At 42.0% G+C, this 21,746-nt stretch overlaps 1 protein-coding gene across 1 annotated transcript; it reads left to right on the plus strand.

Moving 5' to 3' along the window:
* The first annotated feature begins 6,873 nt into the window (after nucleotides 1-6,873).
* Nucleotides 6,874-7,984, plus strand: LOC138444001 (inactive ribonuclease-like protein 9). Its single transcript, XM_069597359.1, has 2 exons — nucleotides 6,874-6,906; nucleotides 7,337-7,984. The coding sequence occupies exons 1-2, from the start codon at nucleotides 6,874-6,876 to the stop codon at nucleotides 7,982-7,984; spliced, it is 681 nt and encodes a 226-aa protein (XP_069453460.1).
* The last annotated feature ends 13,762 nt before the right edge of the window (nucleotides 7,985-21,746 follow it).

The following is a 21,746-nucleotide window of genomic DNA, read 5'->3' on the forward strand; positions in this document are numbered from 1 at the left end:
TGGGAAGCTTTTGATTTCTCCAGCAAATCTGAGCAAGAGTCTTACTCAGTAGAGTATTCTTGGTTGCAGGTTCTTCCCTTTCATCATTTTAAATATATACTGCCATTCGCTTCTGGATGGTAGAGTTTCTGTTGAGAAATCAGCTAGTAGGAGTTTCCTTGTATGCTGTTTTTTGTTTTCCCCTTGTTGCTTTTAACATTTTATCTTTGTTTTTAATTTTTGTCAGTTTGATTACTATGCATCTCAGTGTGTTCCTCCTTGGGTTTATCCTGCCTGGGACTCTCTGTGCTTCCTGGACTTGGTTGATTAGTTCCTTTCCCATGTTAAGGAAGTTTTTAGCTATTATCTCTTTGAATATTTTCTCAGGTCTTTTCTCTTGTCTCCTTCTGGGACCCCTATAATGTGAATGTTTGGTGTGTTTAATGTTGTCCCTTAGGTTATCTTGTTTCTTTTCATTCTTTTTTTCTATATTCTGTTCTGTGGCAGTGATTTCCACCATTCTGCCCTCCAGGTCATTTATCTGTTCTGCCTCAGCTATTCTGCTATTGATTCCTTCTAGTGTATTATTCTGGAGAAGGCAATGGCACCCCTCTCCAGCACTCTTGCCTGGAAAATTCCATGGACGGAGGTGCCTGGTGGGCCGCAGTCCATGGGGTTGCTAAGAGTCGGACACGACTGAGCGACTTCACTTTCACTTTTCACTTTCATGCATTGGAGAAGGAAATGGCAACCCACTCTAGTGTTCTTGCCTGGAGAATCCCAGGGACGGGGGAGCCTGGTGGGCTGCCGTCTATGGGGTCGCACAGAGTCGGACACGACTGAAGCGACTTAGCAGCAGCAGCAGCAGTGTATTATTCATCTCTATTTGCTTGTTCTTTAGTTCTTGTAAGTCTTTGATAAACATTTCTTGAATCTTCTCCACTGTTTTCCCAAATGTGTCCCAGTTATATCTGGGACATAACTTTCTCCTTTTCATCATGGTTCGTTTTCTGTAATGTGGTTTTTGTTTTAGTTGCTGTGGGACTTTGCTTTTTGCTTCTTCTGTCTGCCCTCTGATGGAGGAGGCTAAGCAGCCTATATAAGCTTCCTGATGGGAGGGACTGGTAATGGGAAAAACTGGGTCTTGCTCTTGTGAGCAGGGCCTTGCTTAGTAAAGCTTTAATCCAATTATCTGCTAATGGGTGGGGTATCATTCCCTCCCTGGTAGTTGTTTGGCCTGAGGCTCTCTGGTAGGGTTAATGGCGACCTCCAAGAGGGTTTATACTGAAGGGAACCTTCCTGACCTGCTGCTGCCAGGGCCCCTGTCCCTGTGTTGAGCCCCTGCCAACCCACACCTCCCCAGGAGGCCCTCTGACACTAGCAGGTAGTTTTGGTTCTGCTACCCTCCTGTGGAGTTGCTGCTCCTTTCCTCTGGGTCTTGGTGCTCATAAGATTTATTTTGTGCCCTCCAAGACTGGCAACTCTGTTTCCCCCAGTTCTGTGGAAGTCATATAATCAAATACTGCTAACCTTGAAAGCCAGATTCCCTGGGGATCCCTAGTCTCTTTGCCAGATCCCCAGTCTCTTTGTCAGATCCCCAAACTGGGAAGCCTGACATGGGGCTCAGAACCTTCACAGCAGTGGGAGAACTTTGGTATTATTGTTTCCCAGTTTGTGGGTCACTCACCTGGCTGGTATGGGATTTGACTTTATCATATTGCACCCCTCCTACCATCTAGCTGCAGCCTCTTCTTTGTCTTTGGACCCGGGCTATCTTTTTTTGGTGTTCCAGCATCCTCCTGTCAATGATTGTCCAACAGCTAGTTGCAATTTTGGTGCTCTCACAGGAGGAGATGAGTGCATGTCTTACTCTGCCATCTTGAACAGCCGCACTCCTGTCACTTGTAACCAGACATTCCCATTGCTATATTATGAATAGTCTGCATCTGTAAAATATTATTGATCAAAATATTTGCTTATTCTCATAAGTAACCCATTCTAAGAATATATGATTCAATGAATATTAAACACTGATTATCTCAAATATTAGCCCTTATAGTTATGATTGTAGTGGCATTTTTGTCATGTCCATGAACATATCCAAGGTAATTTAAACTTTCTCTAAATTCATTGACATTTATGTTTTCAAAGTTGAACTTTTTGTTCCTATGCAATAAAACTTGCTGTCCACATTTCTATCTAAATTATGATGCTTAGAATTCTAGCTATTAAAATGAGGGGAAAGTATCAGATTTAAAAAATTTTTAATTACACTTGCCAAGGTTTTCAATGTCACCAGAATATAGGATTTACCCCCCTTATCACCCTCTCACCAGCAATGAGGTTGAAAGTATAATAATTACCAGTTTGAAAGATGCAAATTTAGTTTTTCTCTTCTGTGGTTGGGGTTATATAATTATTATATGATGACTGTCTATTAATGCCTCATATTAAATTCTATTTACAAATCCTGTTTGTCTTCTTAAAGTGATTTACACTGAAAACACCACTGAATAATCCCTTGGAGATATATATTCATGTGCCTAAGGAATCTTTGACTCATCTCAATTTTTAAAAATATTTTGGATAAAGAGTCCTGATCTGGACTCAGTATCCACATTTTAGGAGGAGACATTCTAGATAGACAGCCTCTCTCAGGCCCTTCCCAGTCTATAAACCTAAGCTTCCTTAACACTCCCAAGCAAGTTTAAAAACAAAGAGGAAAAGTTAGGTCTAACCAGCTGTTTGTACACCCATGTTCAAAGCAGCATAATTCACAACAGCCAAAAGGTGAAAGGAATTCATCTCAATCTCTATCCAGAAACATTTACTGAAAAAGCCTAACACTTTTGCCACTTTAGGAGGATGTTTTCCTCATAATAAGTAGACTTTTATGTAGAGTAAAAAATCGATTCTCAAACTCTAGTGGGTTGAGTATCACCTCGTGAATTTGTTTAAAGTGCAAATTTCTGAGTCCATTCACAGAGATCCTGATTAATCAGGTAGGATGAAAAACCATCGAGTATATATTACACAGGAAGTAAGGCGATTTTGCAGTGTGAGGTTACCAGAAGAAACCTTAAGAAACATTGCCGGAGTGTACGTCACACTGTCTATTCTCTGCTCTCTGTCTCTGCGTTTGTCTTTGTCCTTGTCTGTCTGTCTGTGTCTTTCTCTGACCATTGATAGTTAATCTCTATTCCTACCTTCAGCCCTAATCTGCCACTAATTTACTTTCTGCTGTGTCCCTGTACTAAGTTTTTGAATAAGAAGAGGAATGAACGTGGATTGCTTCATTACATATTAACATTCTTTATTAATGATAATAAGTAAAAGCTTATAGTTGGCACATGAATAGTAAACATAGGATCAAAATACAATATAGTCAGAAAAAAAGAATTATTAAACACATAGGTAACTTTTAAATTAGAGATGAGGCAATAAATATTATTCCCTGAAGAACTGGTGCTGAGATTACATAGAAACCATGTGAAAAAAAAAACCCACCTCCCATTATACTTCAAAATAAATTCCAGATGGATGAAAGGTTTAAATTTTTAAAAATCCATAAAGAAGTAAGATAGAGTGAGAGAAAATGCATATCCATGGGGGTGAGCAAAGATTTTAAGAAGCCTGAAACCACAGCATGAATTCCTAAACAAAGGATGAAGGGCTTAGAGGATATACAAAATGAAGGGCTGTCCTGGTCCTGGTGCTACAGGAGCCTCAGCTCTGCTGCCTATGCTCACCCTGTCCTGCTCTCTCCAGCCCAAGACACCACAGAGACTCCAGGGTCCCCTTTCTGGGAATGTGTGCAGAGCTCCCTGGTTTGAGCCAATGGGATCACTCTGCTGAAGGGACTTCTTCAGGAGGCTGATGAGAGAGTGAAAGCAAGGGTGTGAGGAATGGCTTCTGAACATGCTCACACACAGAGTGCCCTCTCCCACATCAACACTTAGGATCAGTTGTTTCTTTCTTGGCCCATTCTCTGATTTCCTATCTTCAGATTTCCTCTTCTCTATGCTCTGTGATATGTGTCCCCATATCGACCTGATTGTAGCACCACCTGTCTACTCACATATCTACAAACTGGATCCACCCTGGAGTCAAATATTGATATCCATCTCCACCTTGGTCAGGGTTCCTGGGTTATCAATATTAGAAAATTACTCAGGTTGTCCCAGTAAAGGACTTCGTTTCTAGCAAGAGAACAGTAGAGTTTAAAAAAAAAAACAAACAGAAAGCTGTCCTGCAGCAGCACAGCTAGGCCTTGTGGAAAGTGGATCTGTTTTTCTTTTTCTAACAGCTCTCTGCTGCTAAGTCGCTTCAGTCTTGTCTGATTCTGTGTGACCCCATAGACAGCTCTCTAGTGGCTCAGAAATTATTTTGGTACTTGTCACTTTGGTGGTCTGTCTGTTTCTGGCAGTCTCATAGGATTACAAAGACAGCCTAGGGAAGGAGGTACACTCTAGCATCAGGTAAGGAAACTAGACTGAAAGAAGCCATAGAATAGTACTGAAGAACAGAAATGTGGAAATCAGGCTGACTTGTCACAAGGGCTTGAACTAAGATTCTGCCAGACCTACATGTACACACTGCTATATTTAAAATGGATAACCAATAAAGACCTATTGTATAGCACATGGAACTCTGTTCAGTGTTATGTGCCAGCCTGGATGGGAGGGGTGTTTGGGGAAGAATGGTGGTGGTGTTGGTTTAGCTGCTAAGTCATTTCCAACTCCTGCAACCACATGGACTGGGGCCTGCCAGGCTCCTCTGCCTACGGGATTCTCCAGCCAAGAATACTGGAGTGGGCTGCCATTTCCTTCTCCAGGGGATCTTCCCAACCCAGGAATCGAACCTGAGTCTCCTGCCTTGCAGGCAAATTCTTTACCAACTGAGCTATGAGGGAAGCCCTATGTATATATATAGCTAAGTTTATTTGCTTTTTACCTGAAACTATCACTACATTGTTAATTGGCTATACCCCAGTACAAAATGTTTTTGGTGTTAACAAAATAAAAATTAAAAAGCAAAACAAAAAACCAAAAGATTCTGCCAGACCTAAAGTAAGATTTCAGACAACATCCCTTCACAAAGAGATCCTAAATACAATCAAAACAAAAACAATATTAAAAAGAATATCTTTATCATAAGCTTGCTTGGATGATGATGACCAGGAGGAGGAGGACGTAGAGTGCTTAACTTAGTGCTTGGCACATAATTGCCTGTGATCTTAGCCATTGTTATTCATGATTTTTATTTTTACTTAATGGCAACCTCAAAAATATACTTATCTCAGCTGTTCAGCCTTGCTTTTCTGTTTTCCTGCTCCAAGCTCTGACACTCAGGGGAAGTGAATATTCTCAGTATCAGGATCTCTCCAGCCCAGTCCTTAACACATCCACTCTCTGAAGCACTGATGATACAAGTGAAACCGTTTACCTCAAACTGGGACTTGAACTCAAGTGCTGGGACTCAAACCCAGCCAAAACCCAGCTTGGGGCTTGAACCCACGTGGCTGGGACTCAAACCCATCCCAAACCCACAGTACCTGGTTTCAGGGCCTAAAGAAGTTCAGATTCTTGATGTCTCATCCCAGAAAGAATTCCGTGAGAGACAAAGTGATAGGTAAGAGATGGATTTATGCAGATTCAGAGAGAAGCATACTCCACAGACGGATTGTGGGCCATCACAGAGGGCAAGTGAGGCTGTGAAATGTGGCATGATTAATTTTTATAGGCTGGGTAATTTCACATGCTAATGAGTAGGAGGATTATTCCAACTATTTTGGGGAAGGGGTGGGATTCCGTCCACTGGCCCACTCCTTGGTCTTTTGACAGTGCTTTGGAACTGTCCTGGCACCTCTGGGTGTGTCATTTCACTTGCTGATTGAAGATCAAGGTCTAGTCTTGCCTGCCATCTTGGTCCCATTTGATTCTAACTGGTTTATATTGTGTCCTTGGGCTATGTCATTCTTTCAAAAGTTGTGCCCTGCCCTTTCCCCTCCTGTTACACAAGGACTCAATGAGGCAAAGAGGCCATGGGCAAAGATAGGTCAAGAAGCTTGCTCCCTAGTGTACCTAAAGTGCTTGCCTTTCCCTGGGAAGAAAGCCTCTTAGGAGAATTAATGCTTAACCATAAGATTTGAAATAGAAATAACAAATGATCAATAGACCCAGGAGTCCTCTATGAATGATGACACTTTCCACTATAGTAAACTGCACCCTGATGTCTAGAACTTGGGTCTGTTTTCTGGGCCACAGGTCACTACTGCCCCGGCTCCCTTAAGGAATGCTTTTCTTAAAATCCTTAACATAATTAGTATGAAGCATTATAATGACATGTCTCAGAAGTAGGTGCCAAACTAATATTTCCATTTCATTTTAAAGCAGTAGAATTCTTGAAAAATATAAGGCATCTACCCAGTTTCCCATATTTGTGTGACAAATACACTTCCTCATGTATATGACAAGTATTAGGGAAATATTAGTGCTCCTACAGTGGGGTGAATAGACACGGAGACACACACATGTGGAGGGAAAGTTGTGACTGTGCAGTCTCTGATGTGAGGGTACCGTGATGACAGATAGGCACACAAGATGGGAAGAATTTAGAGACAGGAAAACCTGAGAAGGAAACATGAAGTCTGCTTTAAAGAAAAGATTGGAAAAAGACTCACAAGGTCAGTAATGCACCTGAGTGGAAGAGTTCTTCTTAGTGGGGAGAGGAGGCAGAGGAGACTGTAACATGGACCCACAATTCCAGGCGATGAGGTGATGGTATTTACACCAACCCACACACATATGGTGCTCACGTGACATGATGGATCTTGCTCGATCCCTTGTGAAGGGCACTGGAGTTTAGAAATGAGCAAGAGGAGAAAGTCAGAAGATGAAGAATGGTCCTCAGAAAAGCAGGATGTTGGTAAGGGGAAGCGGGGATCAAGTGCAGCTCTTCTCAGGGCAAGTTCTTAACTCCAGGAAGAGAACTTGAGAGAACTTCTTTACTCCAGAAGGAGAGCAAGCACATGAGCCTCCTCTCTGCCTCTCGCCCCACTGCCCTCTCGACATCTTGTCCGCATTTACCCTTCTCTCCTGGCCTTCATCTCGCTCTTGCTCTCTTCCTCAGTTCTTCCTCGTTACCTTCTCTCTCTGTTTCCCTTCATCGTGTCTCTCTCCATCCCTTTCTCCTTTTCTCTCCTTCTTCCTTCACTTTTCCCTCTTACCCACAGTCTTCTAGACTAACTGTAGGTCCTCTAAGGTCACTTTGGAGTAAATATTTTCCTGGTATCGAAACAGAACTGAGATGTCAGTTTTAAAACTGTCCAAAGTCTTCGAGCTCAGAACAGAAGTAGGTGGTAGAATGGGCCATACACAGGAACCGAAGGCACAGCCTCACAGTGGACATAACTCCTTCTCTCTTGTATTCCCTTCAGGGAAATATGGGGACTCTGATCAACATGCTGCCCCTGTTTCTGCTCTTCCTGCTCCTGAAGCCACTGAAATTCGAGCTGATAATTGATGGTTCTTTAATAGATAAAGAATTTGAAGAGCATTTAGATGGTACAAGTCCTACCAGAGCACCTACCAAGGAATTATTCAAAGCCCATGTCATTATTGATCGTAAAAGACCCTTACGTGATCCAACATACTGCAGCGATGAAATGAAGATAAAAAATGTTCACCGTAGGCTTTATTGTGTGAAGGAACATTTCTTCCTTCAAGCATCGTATGAGGACATTGAAAAGATCTGTCATAACACGTTTATGTCTTGTGGCGAAGAAGTTGGGACTTGTTACACGAGTCATAAAAAAATAAAAGCAGTGCATTGTGTTTTAACAAGTGGGATCAAGATGCCAGATTGTGAATACACTTCCTCTTATGAGAAGGGATGGGTCTTTATCACTTGTCGATGGCAAAATGATATCAGAGAAATTATCCCTGAATCTGTGGTTGGTATGTTGACATCCACCGGGAAAGTACCTTCCTCCCAACATTCTTAAAGTATATTCTGAAAGACGTTAGAGCTAGAAGACAGAAACTTATCCTTACTGATCCTTACAAGCAAACTTGAGGATGGACATTTGGATCTCATTTGCTTTAGTCATCCACCACCTGCCCTTTTTCTCCTTGCATCAGACAAAGGAAAGGTGGGCAGGGCTAAGATATAGTGCTCTGAGATGTGATTTCAGTCAAGTCATACAGTTCAGCACATTTTGAATGTGTTGTGAGGATGAATGCCTGAAGGGAAAGGATGACCATCAGCAAGCCGTTAGGAAATGGGTGCTGAGGTATGCTTCAAAGTTGTATTCATGGAATGTCTGGTTCAGTAGAAATAATAAAGTGCATCATTGTAGCTAGGTGTCTCTGGTATGTTTATGTGGGGTTTCCGGGTTTGGACTGATCTTCCTTGTGACACAATTTGAATCAAAAAGAATTGGAGGGACTTCCATGGTGGTCCAGTGCCTGTGACGCCAGGCTCCGAATGCAGGGGGCCAAGGTTCCATTCCTGGTTGTGGAATGAGCTCCTAAATGCCAAAACTAAGAGTTTACATGCTGCAAATATAAACATAAAAATGCCCCAACTAAAAATTCAGCATGCCACAGAGATCAAAGATCCTGCGAGCTGCAACTAAAACCTAGTGAAGCCAAATAAATAAGTAAATTATTATTTTTTTAAAAAGAAGAAGTATTGGGACAGCCTTGAGACATCATGAACTTCATCTTTCTAGTACTGTATTTATAGAATTTCCATTTGTTTTCTTCTTTCCATGCAACACAATACTCATGGGATCTTGAAGATATAGACATAACAGAAGCCATCTTAGCATCCCCTGGTAGTTAAGCTGGTAAAGAATCTGCCTGCAACGTGGGAGACCTGGGTTCAATCCCTGGTTTGGGAATATCCCCTGGAGAAGGGGATGGCTACCCACTCCAGTATTCTGGCCTGGAGAATTCCACGGACTGTATAGTCCATGTGGTCACAAAGAGTTGGACACGACTGAGTGACTTTCACTTGCCTATCTTAGCATCAACATCTAAACATTCAGAATAGCAAACTCCTCAAAGTACTTTTCAATTGTCCAATGCTACTTCTGTGGATTCCCACATTTTTGGCTTTTTCTCTTTTCTTTGTGTTTTTTTTAAAAACTAGTTATTAGATTATAGTTGATTTACAATGTTATGTTAGATTCAGGTGTACAGAAAAATGAATCTGTTATACTTATACATAATATCCACTCCTTTTAAGATTCTTTTCCCATAAAGGTCATTACAGAGTATTAAACAGAGTTCCCTGTGTTATACAGTAGGGCCTTATTAGTTATCTATTTTTTATGGTAATGCATATATATCAATCCCAATTTTCCAAATTATCCCTCCCACATTTTTTTTAGCTTAGTTATCACTGTTCACAAAACAATTCCAAACTTTCTTGCATAGTCACTTTCATTCACCATTTCTTTTCCTCACCTTGCTGTAGCTGTAGCTTCATCTGAGAACATTCCACTTCCAAAAGTCTGGAGATCCAGTGCGAGAAAAGAATTCTATCTGTCCAGTTTTGGTAACAATTTCTATCTCTCTTTGTAAAATTCCTTGTTGTTTGATGATTATTCCCCATAACTTACTGAAAATGGGATAAGGAGGATTGAAGAGGGGAATGGGAGCGGGAGTGCCTGTCACTCTTGCACACTTCATTTCAATCCAGTCCATGCGTGTCTTCCATCCCCTTCCTTGTCTTCAGACTCAGAGCTAGGTCCTCACTTATCAATATGGCCCTGGGCCCAGGGCTGCCAGAACCCATTCAGTGACTAAGAAAATCAAGCCTTTAGAAACCTTTCTTCACATGGAAACTCCTGGAAGTCAAAATTGTAATATCTGAGTGAATGAGGATCCCATCAAACTTTTGAGAATCACCATGACTTCCTCTAAAAGCCAACCATCTAAACATCAGCTGAAGAAGTCCTCCACATAGACTAGCTTAGGCATGTGCTCTGGACCATCTCATCTGGGCCCTGTTCATCTCGAGTATATTAGAGTTCTACAACATACAATAAATATATTTATGGGAGTATAGTATAGTAACTAAGGCCTGAAATCACCATAATGTATTCATATCTCCTTTTCTCCAGATAAATGATAATATCCATACGTATTCTATAATCAGAGCCGTGGAACTAGAACAATGATTATTTACACAAATTGTTCCTCTTACCTATTATTGCATAAGAAATCCAGATCCGGCCACTACCCAGTGACTTCCCTAAAATAAGTCAAAACAGTAATCTCTAGCTTTATGCATATTAAGATTGTAAAAGATTATTGTCCTCTGCCCATTAGTACTCTCTCCTTAATAAAACCAAACTAATAAGGTGAGCATTATCGATTCCTAAATTCCCATCGCAATTTATTCTTTATGTAGGTGTCCCTTGAGATCATGCACATTCATTTTGTTTAAGTATGGTAACAATTATTTATCCTTTTGTGCTAGATTATTTCCCTTAGAGTAATGTCTTCAAGTTTCACCCATACCGTAGCATATGTTAGAACTTCCTTGCTTTTGAAGGCTGAATAATATGCCATTAAAGGTACATACCACATGTTTATTCTTCCATTCACTAGTGAACACGTCCACATTTGTGAATAGTGCTGCTTTGAACATAGATGTGCAAGTATCTATGTACAAAATTTATACAGATGAATTTTAATTTGTTAGCTGTTTGAAATGTGAGAACCAAACAACACTATTTTCAATATTCAGATAAATTATAACAGGGTTAGAAACTGTGATGATGCCAATCAGGGCACACACACACACACACACACACAGAAAGAAACTGAACTTTCTGTTTTACTAGGACAAATTCTGATCATTTGAGTTTTCTAATTATGTAAAAGAGCTGGAAGACACCTAAGATAAGAACTGAGGGAAGTTTTGCTGCACGCTTGAGAGCTGGAATTTTGATGCAGACCCTTGAATTTAGAAAAAAAAAATCACACTTTTCTTGCACCTGAGTTTGAAATGCATTTTCACATTGCACATATTTTTAAATTTATCTTTATAAGAAGTTGCTGGTTTTTTAAAAATTTGTGGTGTCTTTTGCCATTAGGAATTATTATTTTGTGATTTGTTTTAGGTAAGATTTTCTTTGTAGTCATGTATATGAGTATGCAATTCAGTCTCTGTGTGTAAGCAAGTCTTTCCATCATTTACTTTATGTCTGTGCTCCTCTTCTGTGTAATAAGGACATTCCTGGAAGTTTTCTGGTAGTCAAGTGGTTAGGATTCCGTGTTTTCACTGCTATGTACCAAACTCAATCCCTGGTTGGGAAACTGAGATCCTGGCTGGACATGGCTGAAGAAAGAATCTCTGAGCTTGAGCATATCTCAATAGAAGCATTTAAAACTGAAAAGGAAAAAGAACAAAGATGGAAAGAGGAAGAATAGTTACCAGGCACTTGGGGAAAAGGGAGGATGTGAAGTTATTGTTTAATCAGTACAGAGCTTCAGTATGGGATGATCATAAAGATTTGAGAGATGGATAGTGGTGACAGTTATACAGTAATGTGAATGTCCTCAATGCCACTAAACTTTATAGTTACAGACTCTTAAAATGTTAAGTTTTATTATGTACATTTTACCACAATAAAAATAATGGGAAAAATTTAATATAGACGACAAGGCAGGGACTTCCCTGGTGGTCCAGTCATTAAAAATCTGCCTGCCAATGCAGGGCACAAAGATTTGATCTCTGGTTGGATTCAAAAAACTGAGATCACAGCACCCAGTCCCATCACTTAACAGCAAATAGATGGGGAAACAATGGAAACAGTGACAGATTTTATTTTCTTGGGCTCCAAAATCACTGCAGATGGTGACTGCAGCCATGAAATTAAAAGATGCCTGCTCCTTGGAAGAAAAGCTACGACCAACCTGAAAGTGAAAGTGAAGTTACTCAGTCGTGTCCGGCTCTTTGCGACCCCGTGGACTGTAGCCTACCAGGCTCCCCTGTCCATGGGATTTTCCAAGCAACAGTACTGGAGTGGATTGCCATTTCCTTCTCCAGGGGATCTTCCCAACCCAGGGATTGAACCCGGGTCTTCTATATTGTAGACAGACACTTTACAGTCTGAGCCACCAGGGAAGTCTATGGCTAACCTAGACAGCATATTAAAAAGCAGAGACACTACTTTGCCAACAAAGGTCCGTCTAGTCGAAGCTATGGTTTTTTCAGTAGTCATGTATGGACGTGAGAGATGAACTGTAAAGAAAGCTGAGTGCTGAAGAATTTTTTTGAACTGTGGTGTTGGAGAAGACTCTTGAGAGTCCCTTAGACTGCAAGGAGATCAAACAGTCAATCCTGAAGGAAATCAGTCCTGAATGTTCATTGGATGGACTGATGCTGAAGCTGAAACTCCAATACTTTGACCACCTGATGCAAAGAACTGACTCATTGGGAAAGATCCTGATGCTGGGAAAGATTGAAGGCAAGAGAAGAAGGGGACAACAGAGGACGAGATGGTTGGATGGCATCACCGACTCAATGGACATGAGTTTGAGCAAGTTGCTGAGTCGGACACGACTGAGCAACTGAACTGAACTGAACTTGAACTAGGCTTCCCTGGTGACTCAGATGGTAAAGAATCTGCCTGAAACGGAGAGAACAAGGTTCGATCCCTAGGTGGGGAAGATCTCCTGGAGAAGGAAATGGCAACCCACTCCAGTATTCTTGCCTGGAGAATTCCATGGGCAGAGGAGCCTGACGGGCTACAATTCATAGGGTCACAAAGAGTCAGAGACGACTGAGCAATTTCCCTTTTTCCATTGGGAACTAAGATCCTACATGCTACACCGGAGCAACTACGCCCACATGCCACAACTACCAAGCTGGCGCTCTAGAGCCCGTAAGCCGCCCAGTGCCCTAGAGTCTGTACTATTACGCATCAAGAGAAGCTAACGCAATGAGACATCTGTGCACAGCAACTAGAATAGTTTGCTTGCTACAACTAGAGAAAGCCCGCAGGTAGCAACGAAGACCCAGTGCAGCCAAAAATAAATAAACATTTTAAAATACATGTATATTAAAAAAGAAAAAGGAAGAGATCTTTTTTATTTTTAAAGGAAGATATATCCTCTGTCTCACCATGATGCAATGGGTAAAAGCAAAACTCCTGGTATGAATCTAGCCTTTCTTGGCACTCTAGGACTGTTAGGTAGCCAGTCAGATGAGTAGGTCCCACCCCATCCTGGACAGTTTGTCTTTCTCTCTCCCGCCTGGACTCTGGTGCTTGGAACATGCCTAGAGATCCTCCCTCTTGTGGTCAAGGAACACAACAAGATTTCCAGCCACATCAAGACTAAGCAAGATAAAACCACCAGCACAAGTTGGTGCAAGTGGACCAAGACTTAAAAGATGATTCAAGGTAATCTGAGATTCATTATGTCATATCTGTAGTAAATTAGCTTTGTGGTTTTTGCCCCCCGCCCAACCCCCTTGGGTTTTGCTTGAGTGCTTATGGGTAAGGACCTGCACACGAGGAGAAAATTATATAACCTAAAGCTGTCAAAAAATTTGTCAATGCAGGACACAATGAGGAACCACCACTCTAAAACACTCAGCCCTATCCTATTGCAAGCCTGCTTCTGGTTTCCAAACAACCTGCTCTCATCCTTTCTTCAGAGTGTGCTTTCCCTCTGCTTAATGAAACTCTTGCTACTTAAAACTGCTGTATACATCTAGACTGAATTCTTTTCTTTTGAGAAGGGCAAAAACTGAGGAAATCCCCATTTTGCCAGTGACAGGACTACATTCAGATCCTGTATCTAATGTAGCCCTCATAATCCTGTATCTCTGAGCCTTTGGCAGCTTTCCTGGTAGCATCTTCCCACCCTCGGTGATCAACAGAAAGAAGAGTTAGGATCCTCTCTTCCCATGCACTGCCTACACTGTACTAGGCAAGAACTTTTAAGTGACTACCATTGGTCCCAGTTAATGCATCCACTCCCTGTATACTTCCTAAAGCTAGAATAGCAGTGAACACCTCAGAGTTAATGTCAAAACATCAGACACATATTGCTGATATTTCTACAGGAATAATTACATCGATTTATATTGTCATCAATAGTATATAAGCCTCTTTTTTCAAGAATGCCTTAAAAACTGGTTTTGTTCTTTGTTTGTTTAAATCTCTGTTAATTTGACAAGTGACACATTGTGCCTCCTTCGTTGATTTTATCTACACACATAGAATTTTTGACCCAATGACTACAGCTCTTTCAGCCAACCCTAAATGGCTTCACTTCAAAGTGATTGTAAGGCCTTGATCCCTTAAAGTTAGGTCTTTCTCTTTCAATTCTGTGAGGAAGGGGGAAGAGGACACATATTTCAGAAATTTAACAATAGGACGTAGGAGGGTTTGACCCAGTTCTGAATATCCACATCTTCCAGCCTCTACAAACTACTTTCCATGATAATTTCACAGTTGTTTCTATTTTCTCCTATGGTGTTATGAGTTCCTAATCTTCCCAAGATAGATCGGAAAATGGGGTCCTCCTGATAGCTGCTAATCTCAGTACACTTAGGCACACTGTAGTTTCAAAATGATCTTTATTTTCTCCCCCATGAAATGTTACATCATTCTAACTCTCTGAATTTCACAGGAATTTTTCTGAATTTAGATCATGAAAAATTTTTAGATTTTTCTCTGAATTTCAGAGGAAAGTTAACACCTCATTCCTTGTGGCTCCAAAACTTCACAGACCTGGCTCAGAGATTGCAATCTGGTTGGAAAGAAGAACTAGAGCATTTGAATTAAAGTTAAATTTACATAGTATGAAAGAATTCTCAATGAATTTATAGTCAGCATACATCAAAGTTTATTTTACTTTTTAAAAAAACTTTTTTTTTGGCTGCACTGGGTTTTTATTGCTGCATGTGGGCTTTCTCTTGGTTGTGGTGCTTGGGCTTCTCATTGCAGTGGTCTCTCTCTCAGGCTTTAGATCATGCAGGCTTCGATAGTTGAGGTGCATGGGCTTAGTTGCCCCTTGATATGTGGCATTTTCCTGGACCAGGGATTGAACTCATGTCCCCTGCATTGACTGGTGTATTCTTAAAGACTGGGCCACCAGGGAAGCACAATTATTTTAAATTCTTCAATAAGAAGCATATTATTCTGCTTTGTTCTTTACCTTAGACTGTACGTCTATTTGGAGATGGCAGTAGTGCTCTGACTGAGATTAGGAGGGCACTATCCAAGGCATTGCAAGTAGGATCTGCTGATCCTACTTAATCATATGTTGATTCGTTTACTCAATAAGTATTTATTTAGTGTCTATGTATGCTGGTTGCTTTAACAGCTATTGGGCACACAAAGTGAAATATGAGTGTGTGGTTATAAGTTTTAAATTATTTCTAAAACCAGAATTCAAACAGATTCAGGCATACGTGATTAACTGCTAAGGCAGTGTTTGAAAGGTTCTAGCTACAAGAGGAGAATTGCTGGAGAGAAAGGATTCACGATAGAAAAGAAAATGAAAATTGGAGTAGAGAAGCAAGAATGGTCTTTCACCTTCATCCACCTCCCCATCCCACACTTCATATCAGTTCAGTTCAGTTCAGTCGCTCAGTCGTGTCCGACTCTTTGCCACCCCATGAACTGCAGCACACCAGGCCTCCCTGTCCATCACCAACTCCCAGAGTTCACTCAGACTCACGTCCATCGAGTCAGTGATGCCATCCAGCCATCTCATCCTCTGTCGTCCCCTTCTCCTCCTGCCCCCAATCCCTCCCAGCATCAGAGTCTTTTCCAGTGAGTCAACTCTTCGCATGAGGTGGCCAAAGTACTGGAGTTTCAGCTTTAGCATCACTCCTTCCAAAGAACACCCAGGGCTGATCTCCTTCAGAATGGACTGGTTGGATCTCCTTGCAGTCCAAGGGACTCTCAAGAGTCTTCTCCAACACCACAGTTCAAAAGCATCAATTCTTTGGCACTCAGCTTTCTTTATAGTCCAATTCTCACTTCCATACATGACTACTGGAAAAACCATAGCTTTGACTAGACGGACCTTTGTTGGCAAAGTAATGTCTCTGCTTTTTAATATGCTGTCTAGGTTGGTCATAGACTTCCTTGGTGGCTCAGACGGTAAAGTGTCTGTCTACAATGTGGGAGACCCGGATTCAATCCCTGGGTTGGGAAGATCCCCTGGAGAAGGAAATGGCAATCTACTCTGTATTCTTGCCTGGAAAATCCCATGGACAGAGGAGCCTGACAGGCTGTACCGTCCATGGGGTCACAAGGAGTCAGACACGACTGAGTTCACACAGACGATGATGGTTATGAACATCACCCGATCTATGGCAAATTAGAGATTACTAAAGTAAAAACAAGGACCTGCTCACTGTGCTATCTTCTTTGTTCTCAGGAAAGGGAAAGAAAAACTCATTTTTTTCCTCTTTTCATTGCACAGAGTGGGGATAAAAATCATATGAGACATAGGTGGTTACTATTAAATGATTCCATCCAAAACCTCAAACTGATGAGGCCTAAGGAGATAGAGGTAGACCAAGCCAAGGCCTCATGTGAGTTTTAAGAATTACATGTAAATATATAACAGAGGTGCAGAGTAGACACTACGGTAGAGAAATAGAGAATCTCATCTTCTAACTACTTTTCACCCCCTGATCTTCATTTCAAAGGCTCTGGCATGGAACAGTAACAAAAGAAAATTCAAATGGAAGGATCAGTAGATACAGTTCTTACTTTGGGAATTACAGTTTTGGGTGCATTACTGACCTGTTTGTGAGCTTGGAGGACCACAGAAATTATTTGCATTTCATTACCCTCACATGACTCTTCTTAATTTTAAGACTATTACAGGCAGAAGTTAGGCTCTTTGGCAAACTTTCAGCTCTCTTAAGCCCCAGCCATGACCCAGACTGAGATTCCCAGTGCACTTCATCCTTTATATCCATCTCATAATTTATAACCACAGGTTACAAGGAAGCTTTGTGGGATACTCAAAATGCAGTTAAGTATTGACTAAATTTCTACAGTCCATAGGGTCACAAGGAGTAGGGCATGAGTGAGCAACTGAGCATTCAAGCACATGAAACGAACAAAAAGAATTTCAAGTTAAATTTAAAAGCCTATGGAATAACTATGTATTTTCATTTTTTAATATATTAACCAATTTAATGAAGATAATGGCAACCTCCTTCAAAAGGTCCCATGCAGTACCACACTCAGTGTCTCTGACTCTGTAGCAGGCCACCGCCGACCCACGCTTCCACCAGAGACTGCTGGACACTCACAGACAAGTTTGGGTCAGTCTCTTGTGGGGTCACTGCCCCTTTCTCCTGGGTTCTGGTGCACTCAAGGTTTTGTTTGTGCCCTCCAAAAGTCTGTTTCCCCAGTCCTGTGTAAATTCTATAATCAAATCCCACTGCTTTCCAAAGTCAAATTCCCTGGGCGTTCTCAGTCCCTTTGCCAGATCCATAGGTTGGGAAATCTGCTGTGGGTCCTGGAACTACGTTAACAGTTTGAGAATTTATTTGGTATAATTGTTCTTCAGTTTTGTGGGTTGTCTGCTCGGCGGCTCTATGCTATGGTGGGGTTAATGGTGACCTCCTCCAAGAGGGCTTATGTCATGCTCAGGACGGCCCTTGCCCCTGCGGCAGGCCCCTGCTGACCTGTACCTCAGACACTCAAACACTCAAAGGCAGGTCTGGCTCAGACTCTGTGGAGTCTCCTGGTGCAGACAAGGTTTTGTTTGAGCCCCCCGAGCATCTCTGGTGGGTATGGGTTTTGATTCTAAACGTGATTTTGCCCCTCCTACCACCTTGCTGGGGTTTCTCCTTTGCCCTTGGATGTGGGGTATCTTTTCTTGGTGGGATCCAACATTCTCCTATGGATGGTTGTTCAGCAGCAAGTTGTAATTTTGGAGTTCTCACAAGAGAAGATGACCGCACATCTTTCTACTTCGTCATCTTGAAGGGATGCTTTATCTGCTTCTGACAAGTGTGATCATCCATTTCTATGTGTGTTATGATTTCTGTTCCTAGAATAAAGCAGATAGATATCCACACACTTGAGATATACACCTGCAATGCAGGGGACACAGGTTCGATCCCTATAGGTTGGGAACATCCCCTTTCTCTTGAGCGCCAAATCAGTTCTGCAGTGCCTCCATTCTGATGGTTCTTTTGAACCTTTTGTATAAGTCTTTCTCTGACTCTTCCCAGGGATTATCTATGTGGAAACTTCTAAATGAGATGGGAATACCAGACCACCTGACTTGCCCCCTGAGAAATCCCTATGCAGGTCAAGAAGCAACAGTTAGAACCAGACATGGAACAATAGACTGGTTCCAAATAGGACAAGGAGTATATCAAGGCTGTATATTGTCACCCTGCTTATTTAATTTATATGCAGAGTACCTCATCAGAAATGCCAGCCTGGATGAAGCACAAGCTGCAATCAAGATTGCCGGGAGAAATATCAATAAGCTCAGATAGGCAGATGACACCTCTCTTGTGGCAGAAAGTGAAGAAAAACTCAAGAGTCTCTTGATGAAAGTGAAAGACGAGAGTGAAAAAGTTGGCTTAAAACTCAACATTCAGAAAACTAAGATCATGGCATCTGGTCCCATCACTTCATGGCAAATAGATGGAGAAACAGTGGAAACAGTGACAGACCTTATTTTTCTGAGCTCCAAAATCACTGCAGATGGTGACTGCAGCCAAGAAATTAAAAGACACTTACTCCTTGGAAGAAAAGCTATGACCAACCTAAACAGCATAGTGAAAAGCAGAGACATTGCTTTACCAACAAAGGTCCATCTAGGTCAAAGCTATGGTTTTTCCAGTAGTCATGTATGGATGTGAGAGTTGAACTATAAAGAAAGCTGAACGCTGAAGAATTGATGTTTTTGAACTGTGGTGTTGGAGAAGACTCTTGAGAGTCCCTTAGATGGCAAGAAGATCCAACCAGTTCATCCTAAAGGAAATCAGTCCTGAATATTCATTGGAAGAACTGATGCTGAAGCTGAAACTCCAATACTTTGGCCACCTGATGTGAAGAATTGACTCATTGGAAACAACCCTGATGCTGGGAAAGATTGAACACAGGAAGAGAAGGGGACAAGAAAGGATGAGATGGTTGGCTGGCATCACCAACTCAATAGACATGAGTTTGAGCAAACTTCGGGAGTTGGTGATGGACAGGGAAGCCTGGCATGCTGTAGTCCGTGGATCTCAAAGAGTTGAACATGACTGAGCAAGTGAACTGACTGACTGAACCAATTAAACTCTCACTGTTAAAACCAAAATAAACTTAATAGGTGCTCTGGAAAAACTGCTTTGAGGGCAGCAAAACACATCAACCCTTCCAGCTTCTGTTCCTCAATAACCTGATACCATCAGCACACCCTAGGGTGCTGCCCTGGGCTTTCTGTTTTTACTGAGGACCAGGAAAGGAGAATAATGACTCCAGTTCTTACTGGGAGATCTTGAGAAACCCCTGGGGCACAGCTGGCACATGATCAAAGGACAGAGTTGACAGGTTAAAAAAAAATAATACAGAACATTCTGTGTGTATTCCATGCACACCTTATTTTCAGTCATTATTCAAAACACTTAGAGGTCAACTTGAGGTAGGAGATAGATGGGCCCCAGGCTAGGCGGTTACAACTGACCTCCTGTTTACATTTTGTGGGGCAAGAAAAAGACTGGTTTCAGACCAAACACAACTAGCCTCCTGTTCGCATTTCCTGAAACAGAGATAGACGGGCTCCGGTTAGACATGTACAACCAGTCTCCTGTTTGCTCTCCGAAATGGAGGTAGCAACTGAAACAGGGTAAAAAGCCAGGCTCTGTCTCTGCAGGTGTGGACACCTTAAGATAACAGTTGTGGCAGGAACAGGGAAGGACTAAACCTTGTTTGAGTAAAGGATCAGAAGTTCATCTATTTCTCACCCTTCGGGCAAGGGAGACATTTCGCACATGCAGAGGGACTCCCTGGGGGTCAAAAGGGGACACCACCACGTAATATGCTAGTACCTGACCCCATAGGCCTCTGGGCTGGAATCCATCTTGAACAAAAGTTCTGTGTGTGTGTCAGGAGGGCCCTAGGGTAGATCAGGTGTGGAAAAAGAAACTAGATAATTGGCCAAATGTAAGCAAAGACCCCAAAGAACTATCCTAAAGAAATGACTTAATCGGTTTCTTTACTGCACTTCTTACTTGCGGGGCGGGGTGGTGCGTCCACACCCTTTCTCTCTGGATGTTCATCTCTGCCTTGCTTCTATCTTAACAAACTGTGTCTCTGTATGCTCTCCCACTTGTTGTTGTGCTATCTTTAATAATAAACTCTGTACCTGCATTTACAGCTTTTGCTTCCAAAAGAAATGTATTTTTCTCATTTTACTGGGCAAAAATCCAGTGAAAAATAGCTTCTGCTTCTAACCCTTGCTGGTCTGCTGGCAAGGATTACTGGTTTTTAATCCAGGCTACTCAGGTTCAACTCCTGAGCAGGGAATAAGATCTCGCTTCACACCACCGCCCACTGCTGCTTCTCCGAGATCAAGCTGTTCTCCTTAAGCAGGAATGGGTATTGATAAAAATCATGAAGCAGCGTGTCTAAGCTTCAGTACACTTACTGCAGTACACTTCCAGCCTGTAAGTACAAAATAAGGTTACACTTACACTTATACACTAAAACAAATTTTAAAGATTCCAGATGCTCATGTCCCCCAAATAGGAATATTGTTGCTGTTGTTCATCCCTCAGTCGTGTCCGACTCTTTGTGACCCCATGGACTGCAGCACGCCAGGCTTCCCTGTCCTTCACCATCTCCCAGAGCTTCCTCAAACTTATATCCATTCATTGAGTTGGTGATGCCATCCAACCATCTCTTCCTCCGTCGTCCCTTTCTTCTCCTGCCTTAAATCTTTCCCAGCATGAGGGTCTTTTCCAATGAGTCAGTTCTTCGCATCAGGTGGCCAAAGTACTGGAGCTTCACCTGCATCATCAGTCCTTCCAGTGAATATTCAGGGCTGATTTCCTTTAGGATTGAATATTTAATCTCCTTGCAGTCCAGAGGACTCTCAAGAGTCTTCTCCAACACTATAGTTCAAAAGCATCAGTTCTTCAGTTCTGAGCCTTCTTTATAGTCCAGCTCTCACATCCATACGTGACTACTGGAAAAACAGAGATTTAGTATTCCTTTGGAAGCTATGGGGGAAGCTATGGGGCTTCCTTCATAACTCAGTCAGTAAAGGATATGCCTGCAATGCAGGAGACCCAGGTTCGATTCCTGGGTCAGGAAGATCTCCTGGAGGAGGGCATGGCCACCCACTCCAGTATTCTTGCCTGGAGAATCCCATGGGCAGAGGAGCGTGATGGGCCACAGTCCATAGTGTCGCAGAGTCAGGCACGACTAAAGCACTGAGCACAAACACGCAATGTTTGTTTAATGGGTGACTTCTGAAGCCCCTGATGGTGCTGACTTCATATGTTCTCAGAGTTCTTTCAGATCCTTCTCTCTGCGCTCTCTGGAGGGGTCACGTGTGCTGACTGTTGTGTCTGGGGATGTCACAGGCCTGTCTTCACACCTGTGACCCTGCTTCCAACATTGTCCCAGCTTCAGGGGAAAGAGCACGGCTTCCTTTCTACCTACAGGTCTGTCTTTCCCTTAACTGTCCAGAGCAGAACTATGACTAGATAGAAATATACTTAAAATTAAATTTTAAGAAAATAGAAATGGTTAAAAA

The sequence above is a fragment of the Ovis canadensis genome, chromosome 7 (assembly GCF_042477335.2).
Source record: "Ovis canadensis isolate MfBH-ARS-UI-01 breed Bighorn chromosome 7, ARS-UI_OviCan_v2, whole genome shotgun sequence".
NCBI classification, from domain to species: Eukaryota; Metazoa; Chordata; class Mammalia; order Artiodactyla; family Bovidae; genus Ovis; species Ovis canadensis.

Excerpts from the sequence above, each read along its gene's own strand:
- LOC138444001 (XM_069597359.1), top strand. The coding sequence starts at position 6,874 with ATGAAGAATGGTCCTCAGAAAAGCAGGATGTTG. Across the intron at positions 6,907-7,336 it reads CTCAGAAAAGCAGGATGTTG|GTGGTAGAATGGGCCATACA; the intron begins GTAAGGGGAAGC and ends GAACAGAAGTAG.